Genomic DNA, 26,535 nt, shown 5'->3' on the forward strand with positions numbered 1-26,535 from the left:
CTTTAAATTCAGGTGGTGGTCTTAATTAGAAGAATAGAAGGTTGGCGGTATGTTATGATTGACATCACTTTTTCTCCATTCCTCTGTCACCTACTAAACTTTGTTATCCTCTGCTAAACCTACATGATTGGTTTTGGCCATGAATCAAGTAAAGGATGATCAAAGGCAAAAGTTCAGTGTCTAGCAACAGCTGGTTTGTCTGCTTTCTCTCCTTATTAGCTAATAGTATTTGAGCTTTAAGTCCTGCTGTTGGAAAAATGCCCCAATTTAATCTTGATAATTTCAATGTCTAAAACAGTCTTATAACTGAAAAAGAGGATTTAAGTGTGTATAATATAAAATACGAAATGCTGTGATAACTTCACAGAATGAGAAATTTGATGCTTGAATCCCATTCTTAGAGTTTCTCTATAAATTCTGAGCATTTGGATTTTAATACACTGAATGAATTTTATATATTGAAAATCAATAGGTAAAAGTGTCTACTAGATTTAAAAGGATGTAATCCAATAGACCTTAAAGAATGTTAGTTTAATATAATAGTAATGTATCGTTAGAGTGAAAACATTGAATAAACTACAACAAAGTATATTTAATTTTAGAGTAGGAAAAAATGAAATTTATGTTTTATGGAGCTTACAGGCCTGCCTCTGTTGTACAACATGACCTTTCCAGTCTCCTGCTGTGCTGATTTTGGAACTGCTCAGTAATTCATGAATATACTATGTTGACATGGCTAGTAGGATGTTTACATTTGAATAGGGTTGTAAACTTAATGGGTGCTGTCAGGAAAGACAAGCAGGAAGGGAAGGAACAGTTAAGATAAGCCACATCTCCACGAATACTTCTGAGCTCTTGTAGAATTAAGCCAGCTCAGGGAAAAGCTCAGTGGTACATGCAGCCAAAAGAATTCTAGCTGGTTTTGTAAAAGAACATACAACTGAGGGGAAGTTGTCTTAGAGTGCTGGATAGACCCACAAGCTGGGCTTCCAGGGTTGCCTTTGGGGGAGAGGATTTTAGATCACAGGCTCCCAGAAGGTCAGGGGTGGAAGGGACCTCTGGGGATCATCCAGCCCAGCCCCCGCCACAGTAGGGTCGCCTGGGGCAGGTCACACAGAGCCACATCCAGGCGGGTTCTGAACGTCTCCAGAGGAGGAGACAGCGCAGCCTCTGCGGGCAGCCTGTGCCCGTGCTCCGGCACCCTCCAGGGAAAGGAGTTCTGCCTCGTGTTCAGGTGGAGCTTCCAGTGCCGCACCTTGTGCCTGTTGCCCCTTGTCCTGCCGCTGGGCACCACCGCAAAGAGCCCGGCCCCGTCCTCCCGGCACCTGCCCTTAAGGTGTTTGTAGACCTTGAGAAGCTCCCCTCAGCCTTCCCTGCTCCGGGCTGAACAGGCCCAGCTCTCTCAGCCTCCCCTCACAGGGGAGATGCTCCGGGCCCCCCATCACCTCCGCAGCCCCCGCTGGCCCCTCTCCAGCAGCTCCCTGTCTCTCCTGACCTGGGGAGCCCAGCACCGGACACCGCACTCCAGACACGGCCTCACCAGGGCAGAGCAGAGGGGGGGGATCCCCTCCCCCGTCCTGCTGGCCACGCTCCTCCTCGTGCACCCCGGGACACCACTGGCCTTCTGGGCCACACGGGCACGCTGCTGGCCCATGGGCAACGTGCTGCCCACCAGCACTGCCAGGCCCTTCTCCGCAGAGCTGCCCCCCAGCAGCTCAGCCCCAGCCTGCACTGGCTGGTGTGTGGGATGGTTCCTCCCTTACCTATCTATCTAGATTTGTTTAGCTTGAAGACCTCTTTCTAGTAATCACTTTCTTACTAGAAGGGAAAGTTGTTTTATCGCTGTACTTGATTGGGAATATTGCAGATTTACATCTTGGAATACATGAGGCTGTGCAGCCAGCCCTGTCACTGCAAGTTCTGCTCCAGAAGACCAGGCTCCATGTGATCCTCACAAAACAAAGGCAGGCTGTGTTAAAACCTTTGGGCATGTTTTGGACCTTTTGGACTCTAGGTAGCCAATCGATTATAGAAATTTTCCATCAAGAGAAAGAAGAAACACTATATAAATTGTTGAGGAGAAAGTAGAAAAAGAGTGATTCCTTTTTTTCTGGAAATCCTCTCCCAGCACACTAATTGCTTTGAGTGATGTATACATACACTTACAAAAAATATAGTTTTCTGAGGTTGTCCAGCAATTGGTTACAATTCCACCAACCTATATGCAAATGACAATACATCAAAATTATTACCCAAATATGCATGGATAGTGCGTTCTTTATAGCCTGTCAAGAAAAATATGCTTAGTATACAACTACTGCAGCAAAATATTAATGACAAATATAACACTGGGTAGGAATTTTGAAAAAAAATATTAAAACATACTCAGGTTGTATACTAACAATACAAAGACAAAAACTAGTGTATTTCTTAATTTATTTGGTATGCAATTCTTTATCTGTATTTTACACATGATGAAATTTAGATATGTTTTCCTGTGAACAACATGTAACTAACCTGAAGCAATTTTATTTATTGGTTTACACATCGTGAGCAGATGTCTGTTTAAAAAGCAGCAAATTTAGCTTTTGTCATTTTGGATTTTGATTATAAAGTTGTTTTATTCCTGGAGGGAAAAAATAAGCTAATCTGTCTTTACAAACAAGAACATACATAGAAAGAAGAGTCCTAATCCAAAGCCAAATAAAAAGAAATAGACCAAAAAGGCATCTTAGCCCATCTAGCTATTGGAGGAAAAAAAAAATCTTTGTGTGGAAAACTGTCTAAAGCTCTCATGTCAAAAACTTTCCTCAAGGATATTAAACATCAGTGAAAATGAACTGAACAGAAAAATCCTCTGGCAATATTTTGTTGTTGCCCTGGTTTTGCTGATTTCCCAGAATAAGCAAGGTTGGATGTGATCAGTGCTTGTTCAAAGGATCTTCCAAGTAGAAGCCATGATCCCACGGTGGCCTGACTTCCAGTGTCATCCTTACCAGGAAAGTAAGAGATGAGATTCCAGCCTTTCAAATCTGATCTAAAGGAAGGATATGGATTGCTTGTGGTTGTTAAGAAACATTTTCCTGAGATTAGAGATGATAACACTGATGCCATACTCTGCTGGAATTTGATTAATGAGATCGGCTTTGTCTAGATTTTCTTTCAGTTCCAGTGGTACCCAGTATTCCTCACTTTCTATGCTATTACCACAAACCCCCCGTGTTTATTAGAGTATACATGAGAACAGCAGTACCTAACCCAAACCCACGGCTTTTGTTCTAGCAAAGGCACGTGCTGCCGGATGAAAAGCCAAAAGATGTTTATTAAACTTAACCTGTCCAAGATTAAAATGTTCCAATAAACCCTGCCTGTTCTAGCCTAGCCTTCCTCTGTAGGGCATTAATTGCGTTAAGGATACATTTGTACCCACTAGCCTCCCTTACAGCCCGCTGCATCCCCATGCGTAGAAATAGGATGCGGGAGGCTGAAGCTCCTTGTTTCCCTGCCCACACGATGACTTCTACTTCCTCTGCATGCACATCCCACAGCTTCAGCAAAGAAAATCCTGGCCCAAGGGCCTTAGATCCTCCTGTGCAGTGACCCATGCTCCTGCTGCAGAGCCCAGGCCGTGAGCTTTGTAAAGGCTTTATAAAATAAAATGTTGCGGAAATTCCACATGAGCAGTAAGGTTTAACTGAGCCATTGCAAAATAGTTATTTACAAGAATAGCAATGTCTGAGGGTGTGAAGGCAAATTTTGTGTTTCAGCTGTAGCCTTTCATCTGCAGGTAGAAGTCCCTTTTAAAGGGTAAACCCTGTAATGACCCAATTTATCCTTAAATGACCGTGGTTTAGGTTTTTTTAGGAATCTCATTGCCTCTGTGCTTATTGGCCTTAAATGTCTGTGTACAGGGAAAACCTGAAGATCATGGAAACCAAGCACAGCTCAAGGCCAAGCACCACCTCCATCCTCCAGCATTTACTGCTGCAGCAGCCCAGAGTTTCTCTGGTTGGTGAACTCTTCGCAAAATTTTGAAATGAACGGCACTAATTCCAGGGAGGCCCTTTGGACTAAGGTTAACCTGAGCTACCAAGGCGGTGAGCGGGCGATGCCAAATTAGGAGCCGGGAGCGCGGCAGGCACAGCGAGCGCCCACCGGGACCGGCCGCCCTTCCCTCAGCGCCGCGGCCGCCGCGCCCCGCGCTCCCGCCCAGGGCACTCTGCGCACGCGCAGCGCGTGTGGCAGGGCGGCGCCAAGCACGTGCCCGCTGAGAGCGCGGCGGAGCCCCGCTGAGGGGGTGCCCGTGGGCGGCCGCCGCCGGTGACCGGAGCGGGGCGGGAGGAGGGTGCCGACGGCGGGGGCGGGCAGCTGCCGCCGCCAGCTGCCCCGCTCGGGTTTGAAAGCGGCGCCCCACGGCCCCGCCCGCTCCGTGATTGGCGAGAGAAAGGGAGGGAGCGGGTGCGCGCCAGGCCCCGGCGTGTCGCAGTGAAGCCGTCCGGCCGGGCCCCGCTGCCGCGGCGCCGCGCGTTCCGCCCCGAGCGTGTGTGCGGGGCCCCGGAGGGGAGCCGTGCCGAGCTGGGCGAGTTGCGTGCTGCCGGCGCCGCCGCTGCCATGGAGAGGGGAGGCGGCGGCAGCGGGAGGGGGTGACTCCGCGCCCCTTCCCCGATGAGACTGTGGCTGGGCTGGCTGGGCTGCTACACCCTGTTCCTGTGGGTGCTGAGGAGGAGGATGTGGTCTGGCCCTGCCAGGTACCTGAGGAGCCCTTTATCCAGGTCCCTCTACGTGAATATGATGGGCAGCCACAGCCAGCCAGCCCCGGGCGCCAGGGAGAACCACCAGGTACAGCCCCAGAGGCAGCCGCCCTTCCCGCCCCTCCCCTCCCCCACCCCGCCTTCCCTCCCCGTGCCCGCGGGGCCGGGCTGGGCGGGGGGTCCCCGGGTCCCCCCCACACCCCCCACACCCCGGGCGCTCCGCCGCGGGCACCGGGCCGGGGCTCCTCGTTCGCCGGGGCGCCCTGAGGTACCGTCCGCCGCGGGGCGGGGGATCGGGGCGGGCTGCGGGCTGAGGGGGGCACCGCGCCGGGCAGCGCCAGACAAAGAGAGGGAACGGCTCGGTCCTGCCGCGGAAAAGTTGCCGTGTTGCCCGCCCTGCGGGACGCGGCCGGGGGCGCTGAGGTGCCGGGGGCGCCCAGCCGCGGGGGGCCGGCGGCCGGGACGGGGGGCTCGGGTGCCTGCCGCGGGGGGGTGTCGCAGCGAGCCAGGCGAGACGGGTGGCAGCGCCGTGTCCCCACACCGGCCTCGGGGGGTGTCGGGACGGCTGCCGGGGCTGCCCGCCGCCGGTTTGCCTTCTCCTGGCGGGCTCTGGCCGGATGAAGTTTGCAGGTGGTGGGGAGTGGGGGTAGTAATCGCAGAGGCGGTTTTAATTAGTGCTGGTGTGTCTAGAGGAAATTAAAAGTGAGCAGCCGGGAAGCTGCGAAGCTTACGGCGGCCTGGGAACGGTGTTAGGTGGCAAACTGGAGATGAGTTTGCGATGTGATACGGCGCGGTGAAAGGTTAGTGCTATGTTTGGCCGGTGTAGGCACATGGATTAGTACTTTGTGGCGGAGTTAGGGACTGTACCCTGGCAGTGTCATGGGGGTGCGATAGGGCTGCATCGGGAACGTGTTCAGAGGTGCGCTACATTTTACCAAAATGCTGCTGAAACTCTTGACAGGAGTTCAGAAGGGCTGATAAAAACACCTAGTGCTGACAGAAGATACTGACTTAGTATAAGTAAAATATACAGAGCCGAGCTAATGAAGAAGACATAGCATAAATACTTGAGAACTGCTCTACAGGGGAAGAACATATTTATGCACCATAATTCTTCAGCTTTTCCCTTACTCAAGCTTTTTAGTGTTCTGGGTGGGCACTGACACCCAGAATCTTGATACTGATTCTTGTGTTTGCTGGGATTTAATGACCACAGTTTGGATCGTTCAGTACCTAAGTACAAAGAGATGCAGAATTTAGATTTACAGAAAGAACTTCTGGTGAACGAAGAAAATCTGAAAGTCTTTTGTCTTGTTTAAAAGCTGTACTAGAAAGATAAGTTCAACCAAGGAAATGTGTTATGGAGATGATAATGTCATTCACAGGTGGATGGTCTGTATACTTTATACTTATATACTGTATACTTATACATACTCTCCTTTTCTAATTTATTTGATCTATATTTTAACCCTAAAGTATTGATTATTTAGTAAGATTTTATGATTACTGAGTTTCTGGGGTTACTTGTAAGTGTTGAGGCCCAGGTACTTTCCACAGTTCTACTGACTTCATCAGTTTTACATAAATTATCTAAAAGAACATTTTCTTCCTTTCACTAATATTAAGCAAGAGTTGTCAATAATTGTAATCTTTATTATAACGAAGTTCTTAATTTCTTTCAAGATTTTTCTGCTGTAGGTTTTCTACTGTTATGCTGTAAGGCATTGATACACTTTCTGTCATGAAGCTGGTGGTCTGAAAAGGGTTCTTCATATATTGTACATGGAAGAAAATTCTGGAAGTAGTTCCAGAACTAAGCTGTTTTGCACAGGTTTTGTCATTTGAAATTTGCATTGGTTTTGTCCTGTGTTGCCTTTTCTTTTGATTTTTCACTTTTTATAGTTTGCTATTATTTCTGTTATTATTATGTATATCTATTGTTATGTAGGTAGTTGCCAATAAACTTACTGGCAAGATTAACCATGAAGAAGTTAAAGGAGGTCAGTGAGCAGTACGTTATTTCTGGGAACAAGCTTCTTTTCTCACAGTTATCACCATCATCATTCTGCCAGTGGTTATGGCAAGATACATCAATATTTAGGTGTCTTAAAAGACATGTAGAACTGTTGGTTTCCATGGTCTGATCCTGGAACAACAGATGACAGTTCAGGGCAGAGCCAAGGTGTATGAGCTCAGGTACAGCATACCTATAGTCATATTGCTAATGGAAACAAAGCCTGTGTTTCCCAAAGCTTTGATAGTTGGATACATTTTCTTCTGGATTGAAAATGACAATACACTGGAAAAGGTAGATCATTTGAGCCACCCCAAACGTGTTCGGTGTAACAAGGCAGCAGCCTCACAAATTAACCAGATACCTATCCTGGTGTTCTCCTCAGCTCCTCTGGATTGTTCACTTCTGCCAGGCTCTTGAAATTGGCTTCTGAAGATGTGTAGACAAAGTATGCAGGCTGGTGGTTTTTCATGACTCACCAGGGATCCCTTTTAGGTATCCCTGGACTATGCAGCTTCATATAACTAGCACTGCGCTACAGTGAGAAAAGAAAATGGGTAAATCAGCAGTCTTGGGGATCCTTGTGCCAGGCTCTATCATGTGGTACAGACTAGCTCAAAATCAGGTTTTTAGAGGAAAGGCTGACTGACTTGTGCTACCTACCACTGTGTTTGAAAGTGCAGTTGAGAGCCTGATTCTGCCAGAAATGTACCCATTAGAAAGTGGGTTTCAAAGTAAACCTAAGCAGGCGTATGTTCGCTCCTTGGCTGAAGGGTCTTGATGTCCCTTGCTACTTTGGGTCAGTGTTTAATGGAGCCCCTGTTTTATGAATCTGTCATAATGATCTTGGTGCGGCTGTGTACTCCCCTCTGCTTGTTGGCACTGTCACTGTGAAGCAGCAGGACACTGGAATTACAATCCTGTCCCATTATTATTTGAATTACAGTAGTGACTGGAAGTCCCATTGTGCTGAACACTGTGCAAACATGCATTAAGTGACTGTTCCTCCCCTGACAAGGTACAACAAATGTGAACGGATCAGGGTGTCAGCATGCATTTTGCATAGTATTGCTATAGACACAGTCCTCGGTCTTAAAAGTTCTTAAAAGTGTTGGGGAGTTCGTCCACCTGACTGCTGTCCTTCTACATGCATTTTTACAAGATGCTGTTAAAACTCTCCGTTTCTCTTTAAGATACTTACAACTCCCTATCTACACAATAAACACATGCAGCCAGATTAAGGAACATCATTGCAAGATCTGAGGGGGAGATACGAGAGTGTTAGCTGTAGGGAATAATTCTTGATATTAGAACACAGACAGAATGGCATTAGAGATTCTGTGAGAAGGTCTGACAATAACTCTGCGTAGGTGTAGGAGAGTGAAAAATAATAGCAATGTTCTTAATTAAAATTGCATTTAAAACTTTTTCGTGTAACTTTTGCATGTTGAGTGGAGGGGATTTTTAGCTTGGCATTGCAAGCTAGTAATGAACAACCTTTTGAATTTTATTATCACTGCTAATATTCCAGAATCCTGCAGCATTAGAAGCATTTGCTGGAGGTGCAGAGGGTGGCTGTGAGGGTTCTAAAATACCAGAATTTCTAAACGTTTGCCTTGTTTTGCACAAGTCTTTTGCATTTAAAATTATGTAAAGCAAGTATTAAAAAAGGAGTTTAGGTATGCCTTACACATGGGTAGTAAAATAGTAGGATATTGTATGGTTTATTACTTTTCCAGCTACATTTGATACCAAGAAGGAGTGTTCACTTTCTTTAGAATTAATTGAACAATAGCTTGTATACCAAAGTTAGGTTAGTTTGTATAGGAGTGGTTGTTACCAGGTAACACAAGCTGAAGGGAATAATTGGCTCCTTTTGGCTTGGGCTTTAGATTTTACCAATATGAAAATATAGAACTGCCTTTCAGCTGATACTGATGGCTTCCTAGATGTGGGAACCTGCTCCTTTGTTTAGTAGAGATGCTGGGAGGCAGCCACATAAACATAATTGTTTTGAAAGACTTGTGGACCTGCTTGTTGGTACTGGTAAGTGAAGAAACGTAGTCCAGCAGTGCTGTAAGACAGACAAGCAGTGGTATAAAGTATTGATTGGATTCTTTATCTCCTTTCCTGGAAAAATATTGCAAATACTCTCGCTGATTTCTTTCCAGAGGATGCCTAGGGAAAAGTTGAGAATGAGTTGGTAGAGAGAAAACAATGTTATCCCGCTTAATACTATTTTATTAGCATGGTGCTGTTCCACAGAGGACCTGTGTTTGCTTTCTAGGGAATTTACTCTGTAGAGTTCTTCAAAGTACAGGGTAGTAATTGAGACAAAAATTAAAAGCATTGTTTCTTAGCAAGTAATCAGTCCTCACTTGATTACAATTCAATTCTAAGTTAAATTAATCCAGGAGCTTGTTAAAAAGTCTGTAGGTAAACCTAAATTTTTGTATTTATGGAAATTAATAATAGCCTTCCATGTATTCAATTTGTTTTAACTACTTCTGGTTTTATATTGCTGAACTTCTTAATGATCCTTTATCTCTTTCTCTAGTGGTATGTCTGCAACACAGAACAGTTGTCTGAATCCCTTCAGCCTATTTTTGTCCAGAGTTACCTTGACCAAGGAACACAGATCTTCTTAAACAACAGCATTGAGAAATCAGGCTGGCTGTTTATCCAGCTCTATCACTCTTTTGTGTCCTCAATTTTTAGCCTCTTTATGTCTAGAACATCTATCAATGGGTAAGTGAAAACTCAATCTTAGGTAAACTAAATAGAGTTTGGATTTAGAGTTCTCAAGTCTTTAGTCCTACCCCTTGATCTGTCAGCTTTTCTTAAATATGTAGTTTTCCCTTTGCCAGCCTAACAGATCTGAAATGCCCTACTGTGCTCTTCACACCTAACCCTTTGAATTGAAGAATACCATTTCCAGTATGGGGGCACAGAGGAGGTAATGGCAATTAATAAGAGACAGTCAGAGGACTCTAATTGTATTTTATAACCATTACCTGTATTAATTTCCTTCTGAGTAAGAGTGTTCTCTTTGTCTCTTTCTCTGCTTTCTTTCCTCACCCTCCTCCCCGACCTTGCCCTTTACCTACTGCCTTGGTTGCTGTTGCGATTGTCCTCGTTGAAGGTGGCAGTATCCAGTCAGTTTTGTATTGCATCTAAAACTCTTCTACTAGAGAGTGTGTGCACAACCACTAGCAAACCTAGGCGGATTTCTAAACAGTGCAGAAGCTGGCTGAGTGTTGTGTCTGATAACACTAATGTGGAACAGAATTTTGTCCTTTCTCTTACTCTGTAAAACTTAAGTTCACCTCAATTTGTGTGTAAGCTGTACTTGAACAGGTAACTTCTGATGTAGCGTGTTTGAGTGATGAAACATCAGGAAGGCAGGAAAAGAGAAGCTTATAAACCAATATTCTCCTAGTGTTATTGCATCCATCTCTTTTGTGACTGCAGGGGAGTTTAGCTGTTTGTGGGTGCTTTAGTATTTCTTCCAAAAAACAGTGCCTTTTTTTTGCTCGTGTCAACCCATTCAGACGTATGTTTAACAGCTTATCAATTTTGACCTTAGGAAGTATGCATTTTGTTACATTTACCTGATTTCTCCACCATCCCCACCTCTGCGCACACTACATACTTCTGCACAGTCTGATATGAGGATAGTAGCTGTCTGCTAAGGCTAGAAAAATAATCTTTTCCCTTATTTTCTAACCAGATGATTTCATGAGCTTCCCTGCGGTGTTCTTCATTACTTGTAGCTTTATATAAAGGTTTCTTTGGTCTCCTCTTCCTCCTTTCTCTTCTATTTTTTTTCAAAGGCTCTCCAGTGCTTTGAATAACACCTCATAGTGCTGTTAGGAATAATAGCTATGAGCCAATTATGCAGTGTGGACTGACACAACTGTGCTGCAAGGGGGCCCTACTTAAATTGGCTGTATTCTGTTTATTTTTATACATTTAATATCCTGCGTTAGTTTTTTCTGTATGGCTTTTGTATACTCTGTTTTATGTATTTGTTTCTTTGTTTTTTAGTATGGTCAATCTTTCCTAGGCTGCCTCCTTTTCACAGTTTTTTTTATTCCTTGATTCTTTTTATCTTTGTTTACCTTTTTTTTTTTTTTTTTTTGCCTCCTTGAATGTAAAAGATTTCTGTTTGTTGTCTTTAACCTGCCATCCAACATTAGTTTAAATAATAGTATTTACCTACCTTCAGTCTATTACTGACCAGTTCTTCTTCCTCTGCTTGTTCTCCTAATTCTTTCATCCTCTGAAGTCTGCTATGACAGCTGAAATCTGTCACTGTGTAGTCTTCTAACAGTTACGGGCAGGTATGTCACTGACTTGATCCGTAAGGAATCCAACTGTCACCTCTACCCCATTCCTTAATGAGTTGCCTGTTTTCTATTCCACAGCTCTTCATGTTGAATGCAGGATCTGCAGATAGCAGCAAAAGCTGTTGTAATATAAAATTAAAAACAATCTTTTGATACTCCAGCAGTGTTACCTCCATTCTTTCTTTAAATCTGTTCCCTTGCTTCCCTCCTAGTTCTACATCCTATTCCTCATTCATTGTGCATAGTTCTGCATCTGCAGCCATTTTATTTCTTCTGTTATTTTATCTTTTTTCTTTTTCAAGGTAGGTGGCAGAGATTCAAATCTGCAAATGTGACAAATAAGGTTCAGCCTTTATCTTTCCCTCCCTTTCTCTCCCTCCTCCTCTCTTTTTTTTTTTTTTTTTTTTATGTGATCATTTTCTTGAGCTGCACCCCATGAGCTCTTCCTTACCTAATCACATTCCTCCTGAAGTCTTAACCACTGTAACTGCATGTGGCTATGTGTTTGATCTCTGACAAGTGCAAGGCAAGTTGAACTAGATTTAAAATTTATCTGGGCAGTGACCTTGTCTACTATTATGTGTGACTGGTTGCTGCCAAAGCACATTCTAAATCGCTTCATTGTCCTTCCCGTTAAAGTTCGTACAAAATTGGTCATTTCTTGTTTTTACATTTCAGGTTGCTTGGAAGGGGTTCAATGTTTGTGTTTTCCCCAGAACAATTTCAAAGACTGCTTAAAATAAATCCAGAATGGAAGTCCCACAGACTTCTTGATTTAGGGGCTGGGGATGGAGAAGTCACAAAAGTCATGAGTCCTCACTTTGAAGAAATCTATGCCACTGAATTGTCTGAAACTATGATATGGCAGCTTCAGAAGAAGAAATACAGGTATTGTACTGAATGCTTCCTACATCCTTTATATCAGACATTACAGCATGGTAATCTATTAGTAATATTTAATGCATGTTCAGTATTTTCAGTCAGTTCTTCTATTGTGTGATCATTATGGAAAAGGTTATCTTGTAGAAAAGCAGGAAAACAAACACATCTGATGTTCCCTCTTACCAGTACTTTTGTTACGTGGATATTCCCTATATCAGTTAAGACAAAATAGGTAATAACAGTTTTGAAATCTCTTTCTTCATAGCTTGCATAAATTGCTTTAATCGAGGGAGTCAGAAAGATGAAATTCCGATGAACAGTCTATCTGAACTGTCCAAAATTCTAAGAGGAAGACACAGGTACTGCAGAAAAAGCAAACTAAATCCTGGTAATAGGGATACCTCAATAATCTGTGTCTGTCTAATCCCACAGTACAGACAATCTTTATTCTTGCTATGCTTAGCTCCAGCTGTTAAGACTGAATTAATACTTAATAACAAAAACCTCAGCACTTTCAGAACTTTGTTCATGTACTCGTCGCAGCTCCTGGAGGTTCCTGCAGGCAGTAAATCTAGTCTTGTTGAGTAATGGTGAGTATTTCAGGCACTATATCCCTAGATTTCAACCCAAAGAATGAAGAAACTATAGGTTTCTTTTCTTCAGCTGTCTTTGAGTGGAAACATAACAGCTGCTTTGCAGTCCAGGTTTGCACAGTGGTAAGTCAGAGTGGATAGAATGCAAGCCATTTATCCTATTGCACCTTTGTTGTTCCTTGAATAAAACCGAAAATTCTTCTCTAGGACAACACGTCTTTTTAAAATACTTAGCGTTTTGATTTTTGTCTCCTTTTATTGACTGGTGATTGTAAGACAATATGAAGGTTCATAAGGCTGGATATATAGCCATGCCCATTGTTGATTTAGTTTTCTTTTCCAAAAGACCAGAAGCATCATGTCTGTCTCTTCTCGCTGCCTAGGTAGCTGACCTTACCTGTACTATCAACATATCCACACGGAATTTTTGTTTTCAGTGGTTCTCTCTGAACTTAGCTTGTGTTTAAGACTGTATCTCTTTCTTTTTCCCTTTGTAGGGTGCTTGGTATAAATGAGTGGCAAAACACAGGATTTCAGTATGATGTTATCAGCTGTTTGAATTTGCTGGATCGCTGTGATCAACCACTGACTGTATTAAAAGATATTAGAAGTGTACTGGAGCCAACTAGAGGCAGAGTCATTCTAGCATTAGTTCTGCCATTTCACCCCTATGTGGAAAATGGTAAGTACACAGATTAATAGCTGTTTAGGTAGGTAAAGAAAAAAACTTGTAGGATATAGTATCCCAAATTAAATGTATAATAAGTAATTGGCATGTTTGTATTTGTGCATGTTCAGAAGTCTGAATTTATAGGTAAATAGGCCACATGATGTCAGCAGTTTTCTTAATTCCCCAACATAGGTTGTTGGCACCAACAAAAAGCTCAAATATTGAAGTTACATATCCTGTTCTGCAGATTGCCACATTCGAGCTGTGTTGGAGCAACATGGGAAAACTGATCTCTGATTAGGGCCCTCTGCTGCTGTCATATAGGTAACCCCAGTTGTCTCTAGTGACTGACTCAGGAAAACCATCAGAACTGTCTGTAATGCTGAATAGAGCAGTTCAGGTCAAGCTGTGTCAAGTGTTCCAGATGAACCGCACCTAAAAATTCATAGGGAGATAATGTTCACTTTCCAACATGAGCTCTCAAAGTAAACTGTAGACCCCTGTGGTCATGGTTTAACCCCAGCCAACAACTAAGTACCACACAGCTGCTTGCTCACTCACTCCCACAGTGTGCCACCACCCCCCCTGCAGTGGGATGGGGAGGAGAATCAGGAAAAAGGTAAAACTTGTGGGTTGAGTTAAGAACAATTTAATAATGAAAATTAAATAAAATAAAAATAATTGTAATGAGGAGGAGAGAAGAATAAAACCTAAAGGGAAAAAAACCAGGCGATGCACAATGCAACTACCTGCCACCTGCTGACCAATGCCCAGCCAGACCCTGAGCAGCGATCAGCAGGCCCTCGCCATCTCCCCCCAGTTTATGTGCTGAGCGTGACATTCTGTGGTATGGAATATCCCTCTGGCTAGTTTGGGTCCTGGCTCTGCTCCATCTCAGCTTCTTGTGCACCTGCTCACTGGCAGAGCATGGGAAACTTGAAAAGTCCTTGATTTAGAGTAAGCACTACTTGGCAACAGCTAAAGCATCATTCTGTTATCAATATTATTCTCATGCTAAATCCAAATCACAGCGTTGTACCAGCTACTAAGAAGAAAAGTAACTATCCCAGTGGAAACCAGGACAGTCTAGTAATACAAAGCATCAGCCACTATTTATATTGTATTAGTAGCTGGAATAAAAAAGTAAAATTAGTGCCAAAACTCCCATTATTTCCCCTAGTTGCATTTTAAAGAAGCATATGAGAGATTTGCAAATGAATCTGTCCTTACAACTAAGCTTCAAAAGAGCCTAGAAACCTTTTTTTACGTGTCTGTCTATGATTGTGGATTCAGGCTGAGGCACTGTGAAGGTAGTTTGAATTCCAGAAGGCTGGTGTTCATCAGTCATCATTTGGACACTGGCTCTCCTTGAGTATTAAGACTTGTCTGTGGCAAGGCATGTATGCCTAGAAAATACAGAACTAATAACCTTAACATTTGGGCAATCAAAAATGCACCAAATCTCTTTTTCTCTTTTTATACACCAGTGGTGATTTGGTGGGAAGAGGAAGAGGGGGAGGTTTTAAGTACAGAAACAGTGCTGTCAGATGAAGAATTGCTTAAAGTACAGTGTTTGAGCATATAATTTTGTAACTGTTCTGAAAAGTAGTAAGTCTTAAATGAGATGGGGGGGTTGACTTAACACATCTGTGTAGTATATCAGGCATATTTAGTTATAGCTTCTTGTTCCTATAATGTGGAACAATATGGCTTCCTCTTTCTAAAATTTATAATTCCAAATAACAGCAGTATCATTCTAGCCTTTCGTTGGCATATCAGAAGTAGAAATTGTGAAATTATTTGGGTGGCTTTCTTGTGTGTGTGCCTTCAAACTATGTGCCATTGTGTTTTGCAACCGCTATTGCACCCAACATCCACTTTTCTGTGTGTTGCTGGGTAACCATGTGATAGACCACGTGCGACTTCCTGGCTCAACAGGAGGTAGATAAATTAAGGAAGAAACTACTTTTAAGTGCACTTAATCTTTCATCATTGATCTCCTACAGTATGCTGGGAGGAGAATAGTGTGTTAAATTTCTAAATCCCAAGGGACTGGGAACCTGTTCTGTGATTGTTGAACTCTGTCATTGCTATTGTTGAAAGTTGAAATGTGTTGTAAGATGTCTTGTAAACCAAAGTCATACTTTTGTTTGTGATGGTGAATTGTAGCAGATTAGTCATTTTGCTTAAGGTAGTTTTGTTCCCTTAATATGTTCTGAAACTTAAAAACATACTCAGTTTATCTGTTTACTACTGTTACGGGTATGGGCCCATATGAGTTAGCACACACAAAAGTTACTGTCATTCCACTGAAGCTTTCCCACTTAAGATCTGTTTAACTCTAGTCTAAAGAAGTAGACTGCCAGACTGTCTTAATGATGTACAAAATGATTTTGGAATTTCATTATTTTCATTCAGCCTTTCTACACGATGATACATTTTGAAAAGTGTTAGATATGTACATATGCTTTATATTTAACAAAAAAAATAGTTGGAACACTCAAAGAGGAGAACATTTCATGGCTCAAGTAACTTCTTGTAGCAGCTAATTAAAAACAGTTTGGACCTGCCTAGAGAGACTTATGAATTTTAGAGGGGGGAACAAATGGAGAAGAGATGAGGCAGGTAACACGTTTGATCAGTGCATAGATCAGTTTCTAGAAATGGAGGAATAGCTTTAATTAAAACAAGATATTTGAGTTATTGCATGTAACGTAATGGGAGGGTAATTGTTAGAAGTGTCTGTGTGACTGGTTAAGAGAACAAAGCAAGGTGGAGGAGGAGGTGAAATATATTTCTGTGCTTACTGTTTCTGGAATTACAGTGACACCTAGAGTCCAGAGTAGCTTAATCATAGACTTTCTGGGGCTCTTCAGAATTTTATTTTCAACATCCACAACAAAAAGTAGTGCACTTATTGCACATGTCTAAATTTGATAAGTAAGCCAGATGAAGCATATTAGACTAGTCACATAAAGAACATGTATTATTATAACAATATTTTTGGTAGGTATCCCATAAAATCCTTTGTATTTCCTAATATAGACATCATTTATATAAAGGCATTATTAGATAATATATGACTAGACTGGTTTAAGTTTCTCTAGAATAAAAAAGTCAAGAGAGGCCATACTTCAGAAGTAGTAAACCCTAGCAGCCTGGGATTGTGAAAATTTCTTGTTGAGCATGTTAATGTCCTTGTGATTGATTAGAAGGGTTAAGAAAAGAAAAGTGTTGATTCTGTCTTCCCAGAAATACTTGCTGCTAAATTGAGCTGGAAACATGGTACTATGCTAGATGGACCCTTGCTTTGTCTCAGTTGTCAGTTCTCATCTCGCTGAAGTGAGAAATGCTGTTTCATTTGTTAAACAAAGCCTTGCTTTATTTAAATGATGATAACAATAGTATACTACCTATTCAAGGTATGGAATATCTGTGTTTGTGTTTGTATCTGTGTTGAACAGGGATGTAGAGGCAAAAGTTGGTGTTCCAGGTAGTCTTGACTTCAGATAATAGGACTGGAAGATGGGGGTTTCTGTCTAGCAAGTGAATTTTAGTATAGCAGGAGCAACCTTCTTACTATGACCACTACTTTCCTTCTATAAATAGGCTAGGAAGGAACTCCCATCCCAAACGAGCTTTACCATGATAGTAAATGCCTCTCTACTGTCTGTTTTTTCTGTTTGCTTGTCTATAGAACACGTAAGTTTTGCTCTGTTTAAGCTGCTCAGTAATGATCTGTGTACCTGTACATCGATAACTATCACACTAACATGACTAAAACCAGAATTTCACCTATGAAATGAGTTTATTTTCTGTTGCTGTCAATCATCATACATCTTTCACAAATGCTCAATTCATGTAAAAGGAATACATGTAAATTTATGTAAAGAGAAAAAGACATAGAATTAAATCTAAACTGAAAAAGGAAACTTTTGTGAAGCATTAGCAGTCATCTTATGAAAGATGAAGTCTTTTCCCATGGTTCTTGTTCTTGCAGAATGGAAAATTGAAGTAATATATAATGTAAATGTAATGTACAGTGCACTTGGTTTTGGGTGAAGAACACTGCCCTGCAAGCTTTTCTCCTCTCCCTTTAAAGCAAAGGAAGTCTGTAAAGAAGCTTAACTTTTTCATCTGCCCCTTTTGCTTGCATGAAGAGTACTGAACAAATCTGAACTGCCACACATGCTCATCTGTTCTGATAAACAGTGTTATCTTCCACATCATCCTAGGGGAAAAATATAGAAGTATTTTGTTAGTGATGTGAACTTTTTTTTTATAAAGACAGAATTTCCTTTTTGAGGCAAACTCCATCCCTTTACTGTTTCAGTAAACTCCTTTCTCCCCGTTTAATCCAGTTGCTTTTGTCCACATGTCATCTACAGGATTCAAAATGTATTTCTTTTCCTCTTGGTTTTTCCTAATTTCCAGGGAACACAGAGGCAGTAAAACATAGCCCTTATTTTCACTGTGTTCATATCTGATGCTCAAACCAAGAATCGGGTCACGTCAACAGGGTCTTGGAAGTCTTTAAAGGGGTAATCATAGAGGAAAACAATAGGGGCTATATGGAAATAAATGAAGTAAAAATGTATAAAAATGTTTGACTTTGTTCTATTTCTTTTGTTTCTCCTTGCATCTCTGAAGTGGTGTGGTGCATGCTCAGAACAGGGGAAAATTTATACTGTTCCTCAAGAAAAGCAACATTTTTGAAGCAGGATTTTGAAGCCATTTTCTTTGCTTGCAAATACACAACTGCTAAAGTGAGGGGTTTTTTGTAACTTAGATGGCACGTGCAAAATTATTGTCATATAGTCATATAAGACTCATGGACATAAATTTGATGAAATAAGTTGTGTGGCTTTACCTGGTGAGGTTGAATGCTTAGTTTAGGCTCTGTATGTTGAAGGAGGGGGAAATATGTCGAAGAATGTTGTAGAGCTTTTACAACAGTTTTGTTACGTTTCTGTCAGCTAGTTACTCTGGGCTAAGGGAGCAAGGGGAACTACAATTGCAGTATTTTTCAAAAGCAAACTCTTAATAACTCTATGCATTTTACCAGACGGTCCAGAATCACTTGTTGAGACATCTTCTTGGCAAAACACAAATCAATAGAACATTTAATTTCTAAATGTACATATTCTATAAGGTATATAGTATCATATATATATATGCAATTTTAAATGTATGGGCATTTAGAATGCTTTATAATATCTTTGACTGTTGTGCAGAGTATTTTGTTTAGACCTGTGTCAACTTTAAAAAAAGAAAAATGTATTTCTAGAGGAAGTAGAAATGGTATACTCCTAAAAACTCAGCTTCTGTTTTTACCAATATTGAAATTTAGGAGAGATAGGTACTCACAGGCTGTTGGCAGTGTTCAGCGTACCTCTGCTTTTGAAGTTCTTGGGCTATTGCTTGAAAAATTTTTCGTCCGCTACAGATTTTCTGCAAATTATTTAAAATATTTTAGGTCAGTGCTACATTTGAAGTGGGGGGAGACATCCTTTTTTACCTTTTATAATTCTGATTTTTTTCCCTGTGTATGTCTTTGGGAATGTTATTTAATAACACTTTAAGAACATTGGCCTTGGCAGGCAGTAGGGTTTAAAATTGCATTAATATTACATCTCTTAACATATATACCTTCTGTACTGGATATTTAAAAGTGTAACTTCTGATTTTTATTCAAGAATACATGGTGATAGAGGTTCTTAATAGACTTGTTTTAAATACATGAGGGCTTACCTGAATGCACCATTTCAACAAACAAAAAATTAATAGCAAAACTTGTTATTTTCAGAAGTTCTAACAGAATTTACTTAAAACCTAAAGGAAGATGGTATTAGATATGGCCTTTACATAGACTGACTTTGTCCTGTATCCAATTCATTAAAAATAAATTATCAGTTAAAATTGGTTAAATGTAGATTTATTAACTAGTTTTGTGCAAATCTGAGGTGAAGCCTTAACAGCTCTGAATGTCTCTTTAACTGAATCATCGATTAATCACAAAATTGATGCCCAGTATACTTTAAAACAGCAGGGTGGAAAAAAAGCTCCGAATCGCTAAAAAAGCAAACAAAGTGATGACATACACTGTTCTCTGGTCTTTGGTCTTCATTCCCGCTTCTCTTTAGCAGCTTTGGTTTTAACTGGAGGGAGGGATAATAAAATGAAAAATTATTAAAACATAAGATGAGAAGCCAACTGCTAAGGTGGTAGAATAGTTAAAAGCATTGCTCTTCTACAACATCAGTTGGTAGGTAAAAGTCTTTCATTAGATCAGCGTATACCATTGGAAAAATTGCAGAAGTTTTCCAAGCATGTAAAGCCTTTTTCAGCTTCTGGTACTAGAAGTTTCAAGTATTTTTGCTTTGAGTACAGTGGGACCTGCCTGAAGCACTACCCAATTCTCAAAAATAAACCAATGGCATCATGGATACCAGTTTTTAATTTTTAAAGATTTTTCCCACATACTACTCGACCCCATTTAAAGAAAAGCAAAAATGAAAAAGACTGTTCTGTCTGTATGCTCAGACAGTGATCACTACAGCAAAGAACCATTTCACCATATTATAGCACTTAGTCCTCATTCTCATGTCAGCATCTCATTATTATGTAAAGATTCCAGTTGCAGCTTTGGATGTTTGTTTTTAACTAAACACAAATTTTGTTCAAGATTAAAAATAAATAGATACAATTTTAGAAAATAAATTCAGTAGTTATGTAACTTTTAATGAGGCACATTTTAATGTGTTTGTTTTCTATAAGCATAAAACTTCTTCCAAATCTCTGATATTTTAAATTTTACCAAGGTCTCTCATCTGTATATGTGTGGTATATGAGTAGAATTTCATTACACAAGCAAAGTCAGTCTGCAGTAACTTTACTGCAGCTCTCACAGATACTTTGACATTAAATATAAATTACCTTTACTGGAAACAAAGAGTTGATGACTTACGATGGTACTTCCTAGGTTTGCTTTTTGAGCGTGCTGTGATAGATAATCTCCAACTTGCTGGTTAGTACTCTCAGGATAATTTTAACTTTAGAATACCTAGTCTTTTAGACACTTTACTGAAAAAAGAAAGTTTGGTTGCTATTGGGAGTACAGGTATGTGCCACACAAGAGTTTGCAGATGCGTGCAGCATATGAACTTCAACTAGCCACTGTTTTAAAACTTAAATCATAAAAATTATGGAATCTAGGAATGTCTTTTTATTCTCCTTATGGAGATGTAAATCTAAGCAGTTTAAAAAATGAACAAAATCAGAAAAATCACTTTGAGCCTACCTTGTAGACTACAAAGAATGTGAATACAGTAGTGCTGTAGAGAAACAGTAAGGATGAGGCGATGATCATGAAGATGAGTTTTCCATTGCTGATCTGCTTCTCTGCTCCTTCATTAAAAGTGAGTGTTAGAATAAAGGACAGTTCTTCTGATTCACATAACTTTCTTAAAATTCTGCATTTCAGCCCCCTTCCTCTGAGGAATTAAAGACCTGACACCCATCAGTATTTTTCTGGTTCATTTTCAGTCCAAATTCCTCGGTGAGATCACTTGTTTCCTGGAATGTTTGCAAGGGCAATGGAGACTTGTTATTTTTGATTATGAACCATTCCTTTAGGGGTAGACAGAGAATGGAATCCAGTTTTCTGCTCTTGTAAAGGAATATCTGAATAAAGCTTTTGTTCAGAAACGCAATTAGATGAAGGAAGGAAGGAATATAGGGAAAGTAATAATCCAGCTAGGGTTTTGTTTTGGTTTTTTGCTATTTTAGGTATGTAGAACTGAAATGTAGTTAATGAAGTTTCATCACTTTTTTTAACTAGAAGGCAAATGATGCAAAGGTTCAGAACTAAAACTTTTTTCAGGTTGGCCCAGTGAATCCCCAGTTCTGAGACCCTGTACTCTGCTGCATCTATTTCCACTAAAAGTCAGTTTCTCTACTTCCCATTTTTCTGTTGATACTTCCTTCCTGATAGCCATTAAAGTCTTTTATGTAAGAGGATGTAGAGTGTGGTTAGATAACATGAGTACAAAACTTCTTTTGTAGAATTCTAGAGTCGTTTGCATCATATGACAGAACAGTCTAATTAGCAAATGAGGTTAAGATCCTTATTTGTAGAATCCCTCCATGGTTTTACTATTGATATTTTGATACAGACATACTACTCCTAACGGTTTTGTTGGTATTTCCATCTTAAATGCCATTCTTGAAAGTGTAAATAATGACAATATTTAGGAAAGAGAATTTATTTCTTAGAGTACTTCACTAAGAAGGAATGATCAACTGACCTGTCTTCGTTAGTACTGTTCCATCTCCTGTTTGTTTAGAATGGGGTGAACTTGAATCTAGAAATGCTATTCCACAGATATAAACAGCATTGTCATCTACAGTTAGATCATTGATCTGAAGTGAACTATTATTTCCTGATAAATGTACTGTGTACTTCTGATGATTTGTGCATCCAGGAGTACACAAATCCTGATGTTCATTAGTTAAAAAGCGAAACCATAGAACTTGAGGTGGGGTTGAGGAGCATCCAGAAGCAGAGAAAGCGCATGTGAGGAACACGGTGTGCATGGAGTAGTCAGCTTCCTGATATCTGGGTTGTGTTACAGTCACTCGGCAGATATCTGTAGCACCTGTTGAGAGTAAACAATTGGCAATGTGAGGGACAGTTATAAAGCAGGGCACAATGTAAAAGAAAATAAGATACTTCTGGTTCATTCAAGAAAAGGTGGGAGGAAAGGAGGAAAAACAACTGTGTTTCAAACTTGAAATTTTTAAGGTTGTTTCCAGCAAACTTTTCTTTTAGCCAATACCTACAGCTTGCCCATGTGTTCATTTAACAGTTTTGCCTATGTGGTAATGTGCTTAGGTTTCTGTTTTTCTGAGTAAGTGGAGAGAAGATTCACGTATCTGAAATAATGTGCATGTCGTCTTGGGCTCTGGAGAAGACCGAAAGAGTACTTTGTGTAGTTCCCTGCCTCAGATTTAGTCCTGAGTGTTTTGGGAGTTTAGGGGGGTAATGGACAGTGTGTGTGTATCATGTGCCATAACTGTAGATGCTCCATGGAGTAGTTCTGCAAGGGTTTCGCTCTCCTCTACTGATGCTGATCTGAGTCAAGTGAGACAGCCTGATGACAGGCAGTGGAAATGACATAGAGACATTTCTAATTTAGGAGTTTCATAACATTGATTAGAATTCATAATAGTTTCCTAGACAGTCTTCCACTTAATCACATACATTGACTCTGGGTTTCTAAGGATAATAATATTGCTTGTTAGTTCTGACATTTAAAAATGTGTGCAGAAAAAATGGGAAGGTTAATCAGAGAAGAGAATACTAATTAAGGAACTGAAATGTAATGTTTAATGTGACTGGTCTGGGATTATTTTTTTCCAAGTCCTTATTGAAATCCATATTTTAAATATTGTTTTAGTATATTTAATTTTATTCAAATAAACCGCTTAATCATTTAAACAAGGAGATTGAGATTACCGCAGTGAAAATGAAGGTAGTAGCTCAACAGCACCTTTTTCTACTTCCTAAAAAATAACAAATAAAAAGAAAAATAAACTGAAGTCTCTTAATCTACTGCTGATACACAATTTATAAGCCTGTCCATGGTAGACAATCAGCCTTGGCCCTGCATTTTTCTCACTGAGCGTTTTATGGACCAACTCCAAGCAGATTCAGTGTCTGTGACTTCTACAGGAACAAAATGAAGCTCTACTACTCTGTCAGATCAACATCAGAACCATTCCATAGTAGCTACAGCAATCTGAAGATTGTGGTAATATAGGTTGTTGGTGTACTTGCGCCCTGTACAGTGAAAGGCAGTTAGCTTGTGCTCCTGCAGTTGATCTTCTTTCCTACCTTACTCTAGGGCTCTGGGTGGCTTTGCAGAGCAGACCTCATGGCTTCAGTTCATGTAGATACTGTCTGCTGGACTTCCCAAACCCTCCCAAACAAGCACAGCTGCACTGAAACCATGCTGCTGGAGCATTCTTTGCAGGGAAGTGCAGTAGTATTTGACCCAGAAATCATAGCTTACAGGAGCGTTTCAGGCTTTTGGAAGAAAAAGCATTTGCTAACAGTTGCTTAATTTGGAAGTTGTATGAAGATAGCAGAAGTTAGCTTGATTCTCAGCAAAACTTTTCACCACTCTTACTTTGTGGCTATGCTGCAAATCATAACCACAGCATTTTCAATCTTGTTTAACTGCTATCACATGGGAAAACAGAAGAAGTTTAAAAAAAAGTCTTACCAGCACCGTACAGAATCCAGTCAAATGCCAGCATTATCACATTTTTTAACTGGCGCAAAGATGCCATTTCTCGTGTGTCTCTTGAAATGATTCTGCTTGAAGGAAGAGGAACTTAGGAAATCTCTGGAGTTGCAGAACCATCTGCATCACAAGATTTAGAACTTCCTGTTTAGAAGGGTGTTTACTATTGCATTTAGCAAATTGCTTAAAGGTACAGACCAAACCAGGTAACATTTGTTATTTGCGGATGACATTACTCAGAAAATGAGTGAAGCATTTTAGATTTTGAACTTCTGAGAGTTGCACCTGTAATCCTTCAGGTTATTCTGTTGGATATAACAAATGACAACATGGCTTTTAGCATGCTACGAGTGTTGGGCTTCTTAGTTTTATATGACCCTAAGCAGTCTTTACTGTGTCAGCTAGTATGTGGCCACTGGAGGAACAAATACTCTGTAGCAACCCATTATAATGTGGTGGTCTACTAATGGAAGCTTCACAGCTAATCATGATTTTCAACTTGCTGGCTTTATTTGCTATAATTACCTGAAGCCATCTTTGGCCAAACAGGGGACATAAAGAAGAGATTTTATAATGCTGGAAAATATCTTCATTAAATTGTCTGTCTGTCCATGTCTGCTGAACACCAGCCTCACTAGTGGAAATTACTTTTCAGCCAGTCTTGGAACTGCTAATTAAAAATGTAACAAAAGATAATCTTAAGAAGGAGCTGCTTGTGAACAATAGGCAAAAACTTGAACTGATCTTACTCTACAATTGGCTTGCCGACATCCTATCTGGAGTGGAATCGAATACAATCTGTGTAATCTGCTTTCTGTAAGAAAATGCAACGCACAATAAAGTTGGGTTTTTTAATAATTTAAACAAAACTGTTCTGTTTTCTCAGTAGGTGGCAAGTGGGAAAAACCCTCAGAAGTTTTGGAAATCAAAGGGCACACTTGGGAAGAACAAGTGAATAGCCTGCCAGAAGTTTTCAGTAAAGCTGGTTTTGCCATAGAGGCTTTCACCAGACTGCCATACCTCTGTGAAGGTGACATGTATAATGACTACTATGTACTAGATGATGCTGTTTTTGTCCTCAAGCCAGTGTAAGCGTGTATGAAGTGAATCTTCAGAATCTAACACAAGAACCAGCCTCTGAAAGAGGGGTTTGATTTATGGTTACTTAAAGGGAGGGAATTCGGGGACTGCCATGCTAAATAAATACCATGTAAGAAATTTAAAGGCCAAAATACTAATGTATTTCTTTGTAGTGCGATTAGGAAAAAAAGGTTGTTTTTTAAACAGACTCTTCAGTTGAGAGTTTCTTTTTTACCAGCTCTTAAACCAACAATGCATTTTGCAATCCAGCAGTAATGGGGGATATTTTTTTTTATACTTACCTGCAACAGGGATCAGATCCAAACAAAAGCAATAGTCCTAATAATGATGAAACTGATACAATGTGAACTGTTGTTAAAGAAATCAAGAGAAATCTGGCAATAAAGTTACCCATTCAGTTCAAGCCTTGTTGAATATAAACTGTTGAAATGGATGTTCTTCCATGCTGTTACTTTCTCTCTTACTGTCATTCTTCACATGTTTTTAATCATGCTAATAAACTTTTTTTGAGATGATGTTTTGCATTAACTTTTGTGTTCGTGTTTGTAACCAGTCATGCTTGTCTGCAGCAACTGCTCTTTGTGTTGAGAGTCAAGCTCTCAGTAGCAGCACAACCTTGTGTTTATTTAAAAGCATTTAAGTATTGTTTGAAGGGATAATAGTCCACAAAAAATGTATCACTTTTGATTGGGTTTCCTTCATGTTCTTCTCAAAGCCTCATAAATCCTCATTGCTTTTGCATATGCCATTTTCCAGCTAAAGGGATGATGGTAGAACTTGCCAAAACTGCACTTGGAACTGGTGGATTTAGTAACAAACTTTCTAACCAAGTTGTTTCCAAAGGCTTTCAGCTTAAAAAACTTGCAGGCAGTTTCTTGCAAATTTTGTGGGTCAAACTGCCTCTGAGGATCAGGCTATAGCAACCTGATTTTGAAGGCTTTGCTAGCTTGGGACATGTTCTTTTCTTCAGGAACACTAAATGTCATTTATTTTAATATGTCTTTTTTTGAAAACTCTGTTTAAAATGGATAATTTCTGGAAGTTGGGATGTAACCTTCCATTAAAGCATCAAGCGGCATCATAAGTAGTACAGAACTGGCAGGTGTCTATCTTATGTTGCTTGGAATGTAAGTGTGAGAGAGCAAAGAAACTTCAGCTTGTGTATCAGCTGGTAAGTAAAGAAAGAACCGACTTATCTTTTGCTTTTGAAGTCTAAAAAAGTTGTGTATGTTTTGGGTTTTTTTTTTTTTTGATTGGTGATCTTATGCCAGGTAGGGTGCTTCAGCGTATCTTTTTAGGTTTACCTTGGACTTCCTTTGCTTGATGGTTAGTGATTTCTCTTGCTAATTTAATAGCCTTTTATTCTCAGTTATCTATCTCTCTCTCTATATATACACACTAATTCTAAGTATTCTTTAGTATGGGGTGAGGGGTTTGACTGTTGTGGGGGTTTTTTCCCAACAGTAATTCAGGCCCAGTAATCGTCTCGTTTCAGCATGTGCTGTTGAATTTTGGCACAAAGTAGAGTCAGATTTATCTGTTGGAAAAATGAGCGATGTATGCTCTGGAGTGAATCCTTAATTATTTTTTTGTTGGTTTGGTTTTGGATTTTTTTTTGTTATGCTCTTTTGTACTCATCTAATAGTGGGGAAATATGTTACTTAATGTTAAATGAATTTAGCTTCATCTAGCACATATGTAGTAAGACAAACTTCTTCAAAGGTACTTAAGTGTTTTAGTGCTGCAGGTTAAGAATCACACAAGAGACTGTGCATTTCATGTCTCATATCTTTTAGTCCTGTCACTTAGGTCTTTAGTTTGTAATAGCTTTGGGAGGTTTTAGGACAGAAGATGCAATGTAAATATAG

General features: G+C 40.3%; 2 protein-coding genes across 6 annotated transcripts; one reads left to right on the top strand and one right to left on the bottom strand.

Annotated features, from left to right (window-relative positions):
- Nucleotides 1-4,260: 4,260 nt before the first annotated feature.
- Nucleotides 4,261-25,182, top strand: METTL9 (methyltransferase 9, His-X-His N1-histidine). Its single transcript, XM_055805897.1, has 5 exons — nucleotides 4,261-4,839; nucleotides 9,323-9,513; nucleotides 11,793-12,002; nucleotides 13,087-13,271; nucleotides 24,453-25,182. The coding sequence occupies exons 1-5, from the start codon at nucleotides 4,666-4,668 to the stop codon at nucleotides 24,656-24,658; spliced, it is 966 nt and encodes a 321-aa protein (XP_055661872.1). The 5' UTR covers nucleotides 4,261-4,665; the 3' UTR covers nucleotides 24,659-25,182.
- Nucleotides 6,140-24,385, bottom strand: IGSF6 (immunoglobulin superfamily member 6). 5 transcript variants are annotated; one of them, XR_008747463.1, is made up of 7 exons: nucleotides 23,546-24,375; nucleotides 21,566-21,916; nucleotides 20,560-20,666; nucleotides 19,361-19,417; nucleotides 18,627-18,710; nucleotides 10,988-11,214; nucleotides 6,140-8,943 (listed from the first exon to the last, which is right to left on the bottom strand). XR_008747463.1 is itself a non-coding variant. In XM_055805896.1 (6 exons), exons 1-6 carry the CDS (start codon nucleotides 23,610-23,612, stop codon nucleotides 11,197-11,199), a joined length of 684 nt encoding a protein of 227 aa, XP_055661871.1. In that variant the 5' UTR covers nucleotides 23,613-24,375; the 3' UTR covers nucleotides 9,625-11,196. The 5 variants fall into 5 exon arrangements, 3 of the variants coding, with proteins under 3 accessions (XP_055661871.1, XP_027634719.2, XP_013150767.2); XR_008747462.1 differs by lacking the exon at nucleotides 6,140-8,943 and adding an exon at nucleotides 9,625-9,938 and having other exon boundaries at nucleotides 9,984-11,214; XM_055805896.1 differs by lacking the exon at nucleotides 6,140-8,943 and having other exon boundaries at nucleotides 9,625-11,214.
- Nucleotides 25,183-26,535: the final 1,353 nt, after the last annotated feature.

This window comes from Falco peregrinus, chromosome 5 (assembly GCF_023634155.1).
Source record: "Falco peregrinus isolate bFalPer1 chromosome 5, bFalPer1.pri, whole genome shotgun sequence".
NCBI classification, from domain to species: domain Eukaryota; kingdom Metazoa; phylum Chordata; class Aves; order Falconiformes; family Falconidae; genus Falco; species Falco peregrinus.

Excerpts from the sequence above, each read along its gene's own strand:
- METTL9 (XM_055805897.1), top strand. The coding sequence starts at position 4,666 with ATGAGACTGTGGCTGGGCTGGCTGGGCTGCTACACCCTGTTCCTGTGG. Across the intron at positions 9,514-11,792 it reads TCTAGAACATCTATCAATGG|GTTGCTTGGAAGGGGTTCAA; the intron begins GTAAGTGAAAAC and ends TTTACATTTCAG. Across the intron at positions 12,003-13,086 it reads CTTCAGAAGAAGAAATACAG|GGTGCTTGGTATAAATGAGT; the intron begins GTATTGTACTGA and ends TTCCCTTTGTAG.
- IGSF6 (XM_027778918.2), bottom strand. The coding sequence starts at position 23,612 with ATGGCATCTTTGCGCCAGTTAAAAAATGTGATAATGCTGGCATTTGAC. Across the intron at positions 20,667-21,565 it reads AACAGTACTAACGAAGACAG|GAGCAGAGAAGCAGATCAGC; the intron begins GTCAGTTGATCA and ends CTTTTAATGAAG. Across the intron at positions 19,418-20,559 it reads CATTCTTTGTAGTCTACAAG|TTAAAACCAAAGCTGCTAAA; the intron begins GTAGGCTCAAAG and ends CCCTCCCTCCAG.